Below are 7,254 nucleotides of genomic sequence, written 5' to 3' on the forward strand. Positions count from 1 at the left end.
ATGTGCTCGAGGGACCCACCTGTCATGCAGAGTCCGTCGTGGACCCAGCTGTCATCCACCGTGTTACATGAAGGAGCGTTGAGCGGGCATGAGCTGGGTACACGCAAAAGTACCAGGCAGCAGCTAGCGCCAACGTTGGGTTTGTTTAAAGCACAAGCGCACGTGTTCCATGCGCATCTTCCCCCGTCCACCCACATTATATATAGACAGGGGCCTCCTCGACTCTCCCCACACCGAAGCTCACATTTTTCCTCGTCGTCTCCCCGGAACCCGCTCGACATTTGCTTTCCCCTTTGCCATTCGTGCGACTCGTGAGAGCAGCTAAGCTAACCGGAGAGCGATGGACGCCGTGGAGTTGTCCTGGGGCGCGCGGTGCGTCGGGCTGGCCTTCTTCGTCCTGTCCGTCCTCGTGGTGGCGCTCGCCGCGGTGCTCCTGCTCGTGCGCCGGTGGCCGTGGTGCAGCTGCCATGTCTGCCGGACGTACCTCACGGGCTCCTGGGCCAAGGACTTCACCAACCTCGGAGACTGGTACGCGCACCTGCTGCGCGAGTCGCCCACGGGCACCGTCCACATCCACGTCCTCGGCTGCACCGTCACCGCCAACCCGGCCAACGTCGAGTACATGCTCAAGACCAACTTCGAAAACTTCCCCAAGGGCAAGCGCTTCTCCGCGCTCCTCGGCGACCTCCTCGGCGGCGGCATCTTCAACGTCGACGGCGACGCCTGGCGCCACCAGCGCAAGATGGCCAGCCTCGAGCTCGGCAGCGTCACCGTGCGCTCCTACGCCTACAAGATCGTCGCCCATGAGGTGGAGACCCGCCTCTTGCCCGTCCTCACCGACGCAGCCGACAAGGGCAAGGTGGTCGACCTCCAGGACGTGTTCCGCCGGTTCGCCTTCGACACCATCTGCAAGATCTCCTTCGGCTTGGACCCGGGCTGCCTCGACCTCGACATGCCCATGTCGGACCTGGCGAACGCGTTCGACACCGCCTCGCGCCTCTCCGCCATGCGGGGCGCGGCGGCTTCGCCGTTGGTGTGGAAGATGAAGCGGATGCTCAACATTGGGTCCGAGAGGGAGCTCAAGAAGGCCATCAAGCTCGTCGACGACCTCGCGTCGGCGATGATTCTACAGCGGCGGAAGCTGGGTTTTGAAAATAGCCATGACCTCCTCTCCCGGTTCATGGCCTCGGACGGAGACGTGCAAGCCATGGACGACAAGTACCTCCGCGACATCGTGGTCAGCTTCCTCCTCGCCGGGCGTGACACGGTGGCCTCCGCGCTGACCACGCTCTTCCTCCACCTGTCCAAGAACCCTCAAGTCGCGGCAGCCATTCGCGCGGAAGCCGGCGGCGACAAGCCGTCCACGTACGAGCATCTCAAGAGCCTGCAGTACACGCACGCGGTGCTGTACGAGAACATGCGCCTGTTCCCGCCCGTGCAGTTTGACTCCAAGTTCAGCGCTGCCGCCGATGTGCTCCCGGACGGAACCTACGTGGAAGGAGACTCGCGCGTGATGTACCACCCGTACGCCATGGGCCGCATGCCGAGCATCTGGGGCGCCGATTACGAGGCGTTCCGCCCCGACCGGTGGCTCACTGGAGCCGGTGGTTCGTTCGCGCCGCCCAGCCTGTACAAGTACCCAGTGTTCCAGGCCGGCCTCCGCGTGTGCCTCGGCAAGGAGCTCGCCGTCACGGAGATGAAGGCGGTCAGCGTGGCCGTGGTGAGAGCTTTCGACGTGGAGGTTGTCGGAGAGAATGGCCGCAGTGGCTGGGCGCCAAGATTTGTGGCGGGACTCACGGCGTCCATCAGCGGTGGGCTCCCAGTGAGGATCAAGCGCGCTTCGACGTCGAGTGCAGACTTCAAATAATTACTAGTGAAAAACTGGGATGCGCTAACAATGTACATATATAGAGAGAAATAAGTAGGAGATATCAGTAGGATAGTTGTTTCTTTAATAAGAAAATCAACACTTTCATCCGTTAATGTTCACCGTTATTTCCAAAATTTCATGCTTAATTGTGCTATAATTTCAGAAAATCGACCGAAAAAGGAAGGTTACAGGTCTCAGGCATCTAATGAGACCAAAACACTTGATAAACACATATACGTTCATAAATTCATAGACCGGAATCCTCCCTATTTCTATGGCTGATACTCCACTCTCTGACTGAGATACGTTTCATCATCCAAGTATTTATTAATAAAAAAGATATTGCCTTGGGGATGATGACATACTCTTCATAAAAATAACTTGTTCTCGAGCATTATATAATCATTTACCTTAGCGCTAGTAATGCAAATATACAAGCATTTTTCTCTTACATTCACTAAAGCAGTTACTTGTAAGATTTTGTACCGAACTGATGAATACCACTGATTGCTTTCTGATATCCCTGGCTAATAACGTAGTGACAGAATGATAATACTATTGGGCCCTGAAGATCAAGGGTTTCTAATATCTTAAGGGCCTGTTTGGTTCCAAATAAGTCATCAACTTATAAGTCAAAAAGTGAAAAAAGTGACTTATTTTGCCAAACAGACCCGACTTATAAATCACCCCAACTTATAAGTCATAAGTTGCTCCACCCCAACTTAAAACTTATAAGTCACCCCCTTTTGCGTGGGTCCCACCACCTGCATGATGTTGATTGGTGTGAAAAGGTGTGTCAGGTGACTTATAAGTCTGGTGACAACCAAACAGGCGTGACTTATAAGTCACTAGTTTTAAGTCACCTGACTTATAAGTCGGGTGACTTATTAAAACCAAATAAGCCCTAAGAATCCTTCCTCGGTATGAGAAGTAAGATATCAAATCCGCGGAGTTCTCCTATGAGCCAATGATTAGCTCTGCACTCAACTAAAAAACTTTTTCATTGTCCCCAACTTAGTCAAATGAAGTTGTCAATCTCACTAGCTTTGTTAGCTGCAAAGATTAATTATTGTGTTTGGCACTGTTTTTTCTATGCAAAAGAACAAATATTCAGAATATTAAAGAACAATAAAAGTGTAAATTGGGGTTGCATTTATGAGGAATAAAGGATCCGATCCAAAATTACCATGCCTATGACGTCTGAGCCGGAGAGAGTAGTTTTGATTGATGATTGCGAGTATTCGCAGACTTGATGAATCAATATGATCAGAATGACAATGACAAAGTAAGCTAATGAATATTACTAGACATATAGAGTTAACCATAATGCAAGCACGCAAGACTTTCCAGAGCAAAAGATTGCGGAGGATTCTCAACAATCGGTAGCGTTACAAAGTATTTTGTGGAATACATAAATAGCTGGGGATGATTTTTTTTTTGTATTTTGCGTTTCCTACTCATAACTAAAGATAGAAAACAAGTGCATAAAATAAAAATTATTTAATGATAAAACAAACAAGCACACACGAGAATATTCACCCCATACTATTGCTCCCCGACAACGGCACGAGAAAAATGTCTTGCTAACTCACAAGTTTAGGGAATCAATTGTAGATTTTTCGATAAATAAGAGTGTCAAACCCAACGGGAAGCTAAAGGTAATATTTATATTCCCTTCAAGTTCTATCGGCCTCCGATATAACTCTACGCATACTGAATGTTCGCTTTACCTAGAATAAGTATGAAACTATTTTGTAGGTGTGATGCTAGAACTACTTTGCAATTGCAAGAATAAAATAAGGAGTACTTTGGGAGATAATAATAGTTAGTTGTTTAGTATATAGATTTCTATAAAACAAAAGAAGTATTTTGTCCATAGGCAATCGATAACTAGACTGGTAATCATTATTGCAATTTTATATGAGGGAGATACATGAGCTAACAAACTTTGCGTACTTGGATCATATGCACTTATGATTAAAACTCTAGCAAGCATCCGCGATTACCAAAGATCATTAAGGTAAAACCCAACCATAACATCAAGGACGTGTTCGGTAGCTCTCCAGCTCCTGGCTCCGTTGACTCCACGAGTGGAGCTGGCCCGAACACCCTGACTCCGCGGAGTCGCAATCGAGAAGCTGGCAAGCGTCGTAGTGTAAAAAGCGAGGAGTCGAGGAGTTGGTCTTTCCCAGATCTCAGAAAACAAAGAAGTTGGAGTTGACTGAAATTACATAGGGATGCCACCGCCAAGTGAAAAGCTAGCGTACCGGTTCGCTATCTAATCCTCTCCCGAGGGTGAGCTTTGCCTCGATGACCTCAAAAACGGGTTCACGTCCCAGCCTTTTTCCTAGGCCTACAACTAGCAGCCCAACAACTATTGCCGACTGGGCCACAAAACGCTAAATGGGATTTCAACCTGGAGGAAAACGACCGAATCCAGAAGCTATGGTGCTTTGTCTCAAAAAAAGAAGAAGCTATGGTGCCGAACGAAACGCTACTTCTGGTTTTTTGGATTTTTTTCAAAACTATGACACATTTTATAGCAAATTCGAAAACTATAGCAAAAAGTGGAAAAAAAATCAAAACTAGCACCCCGTTGGCCACGCGTGGGCCGAAAAGGGTGTTTTCGGCCTCCCTTTGGCGAAATGGACTTTTCGGCCTTGCCTTTGCCGAAAAGGTGCGTACCTGGGCCGAAAAGACCTTTTTGGTCAGGAGTATGCCGAAAAGTCCTTTTTGTCAGGAGTAGGCCGAAAAGTCTCTTGGGCCCACCTTTTCACGTTAATGGTTGACCGAAGTAGCATGGCTCCACTCTTCGGCTTACGTTAGGCCGAAGCGATTTTTTTTAAAATTTTGGTATATAAATACTATGCAACCATTGCCCATCTTAGACATTGAAAAAATATATTCTCACAACCCTTTCCCCTCAATATTTTCCTGCCAACTCTTTCCCGCCACCCTTTTCCCGCCAACCCCTTCCAGTCATATGTTCCTGCCATCTGTTTCCCGCCAACCCCTTCTCGCCATATGTTCTCGCCAATCCTTTCCCGCCATACCACAATATACCATTAAATAAATTCTTCATATTAAAAAAATCATGTTTCTCAAAATCTTTTCACTTTTTTTAAATGGCTTCACAATTCAGAAAAACATTAACCGTATATCAAAAAAATATTCAATGCGTCTTCAGAAAATTTTCAGCTTATACTACAAAAATGCTCAGTGTATATTTATAAATTGTTCATCACTTAAAAAATCAATAAATGTTTGGAATTCTAAAATTTTGTTCATGTGTTCAATAACTTTTCACGTTTTAAAAGTTTGTTCGTATTTCAGAAATTTTTATTTTAAATAATTATTTAAATTGCTAAAGTAAAATTGTTCACTTTTTTTGAAAATGTTGACTTTTTATAAAGAAAGGGATCGGTTGTTGTACATTAGCCAGATGCTATCCTATTTGTCTAGTAACACATATACCCAGCGTGAGGTCAGGTTTTTGACTCCATCGCTTGCGCTTTTATCCCATTTTTTTAAAATATGAAGAATTTATTTAATGGTATACTGTGGTATGGCGAGAAAGGGTTGGCGGGAATATATGGCGGGAAGGGGTCGGCGGGAAACGGGTGGCAGGAACATATGGTAGGAATTGGTTGGCGGGAAAGAGTTGACGGGAAAATATTGAGGGGAAAGGGTTGCGCGAAAATATATATTTTCAGTATCTAAGATGGACAATGGTTGCACAGTATTTATATACCAAAATTAAAAAATATCGCTTCGGGCCATGCAACTTCGGTCAATCATTAACGTGAAAACATGTGCCCAAGGGACTTTTCGGCCTACTCCTGACCAAAAAGGTCTTTTCGGCCCAGGTACGCACCTTTTCGGCCAAGGTAAGACCGAAAAGTCCATTTCGGCCAAAGGGAGGCCAAAAACACCCTTTTCGGCCCACGCGTGGCCGACGGAGTGCTAGTTTTGATTTTTCTCCACTCTTTGCTATAGTTTCCGAATTTACTATAAAATACGTCATAGTTTTGAAAAAAAATGGTTTTTTGTACGCGGAGTTGGAAGCTGGCGACGAGGATTTTTGGGCTGTGGAGAGCTACCGAACACACTCTAAGTATCAAGTCTTCTTTATCCCATACGTAACAACCCACTTACTCGAGTATAAACTTCCGTCACTCTCGCCACCCACCATAATAAAATCATGAACATATTGCAACCTCCTACAATGAGAATCCCCATGCTTGCATGACACGAAGGGCACCATAGGACAACACCAATAAAACATACAACTCCAACCAATCACGATCATCAATCAACCATAGGACAAAACGAATCTACTCAAATATCATAAGATGACCATACATCATTGGACAATAATATATAGTATTAAGCACCATGCTTAAATAGAGATTACAACGGGGAGAAGAGGTCTTACACCACTGCATAGAGGAGGAGAGAGTTGGTGATGACGGCGGCGAAGTTGTTGGTGTAGATCGCGGTCATGATGATTACCCCGACGGCGTTCCAGCGCCACCGGGAGAGAGGGGGAGAGAGCCTCCTCCTCCTTCTTCTTCCTTGGCCTCTCCCCATAGATGGGAGGAGAGTTCCTCCTCTGGTCCATGGCCGCCATGGTGGCGGAGTGGCAAGAGCCCCTCCTAGATTGGAGACCTCTTTGTTCCCTTCTATTTCATGTTTCTGTTTTCTGTTCCTTCATCATTTCTTAAATTTCGGATGATCTGTTACTCTGATTGGGCTGAAATTTTAAGGGGATTTTTATTCATAAATTATCTTTCTTGCGGCAAAATAAGGGAAGAAACCGCCTTACAAGGTGCCCACTACCCACCTGGGCGCGCCTGGCCCTCCCAGGCGCACCCTGATAGGTAGTGGGCCCCTCTAGCACCGTCTTGCGTTGATTCTTCTTCCGAAAATTCACATATATTACAAAATAAATCTTCGTAAATTTTATCGTGTTTGGACTTTGTTTGATATGGATATTTTGCAAAACAAAAAACATGCAACAAACAGGAACTGGCACTGGGCACTGGATCAATATGTTAGTCCAAAAAATAGTATTAAATGTTGCCAAAAGTGTATAAAAGTTGTATAATATTGGCATGAAACAATTAAAAATTATAGATACGACGGGGACGTATCAACATCCCCAAGCTTAATTCCTGCTCGTCCTTGAGTAGGTAAATGATAAGAAAAATAATTTTTGATGTGGAATGTTACCTAACATAATCTTGATCATTTAATCTAATCATGGCATGAATATTAAGACAAGAGTGATTCAAAGGAATAGTCTATAATTTGACATAAAGACATCAATACTGAGGCATCCCAACAAACAATCATGTCTTTCAAAATATCAATGCTAAAGAACG

At 45.6% G+C, this 7,254-nt stretch overlaps 1 protein-coding gene across 1 annotated transcript; it reads left to right on the plus strand.

Annotated features, from left to right (window-relative positions):
• The first annotated feature begins 236 nt into the window (after nucleotides 1-236).
• LOC123103009 (cytochrome P450 94C1) lies at nucleotides 237-1,983 on the plus strand. Its single transcript, XM_044524494.1, has one exon. It carries the CDS (start codon nucleotides 341-343, stop codon nucleotides 1,865-1,867), a length of 1,527 nt encoding a protein of 508 aa, XP_044380429.1. The 5' UTR covers nucleotides 237-340; the 3' UTR covers nucleotides 1,868-1,983.
• Nucleotides 1,984-7,254: the final 5,271 nt, after the last annotated feature.

This window comes from Triticum aestivum, chromosome 5A, assembly GCF_018294505.1.
Source record: "Triticum aestivum cultivar Chinese Spring chromosome 5A, IWGSC CS RefSeq v2.1, whole genome shotgun sequence".
Lineage (NCBI taxonomy): Eukaryota > Viridiplantae > Streptophyta > Magnoliopsida > Poales > Poaceae > Triticum > Triticum aestivum.

Coding starts and splice junctions, on each gene's coding strand:
- LOC123103009 (XM_044524494.1), top strand. CDS start 341: ATGGACGCCGTGGAGTTGTCCTGGGGCGCGCGGTGCGTCGGGCTGGCC.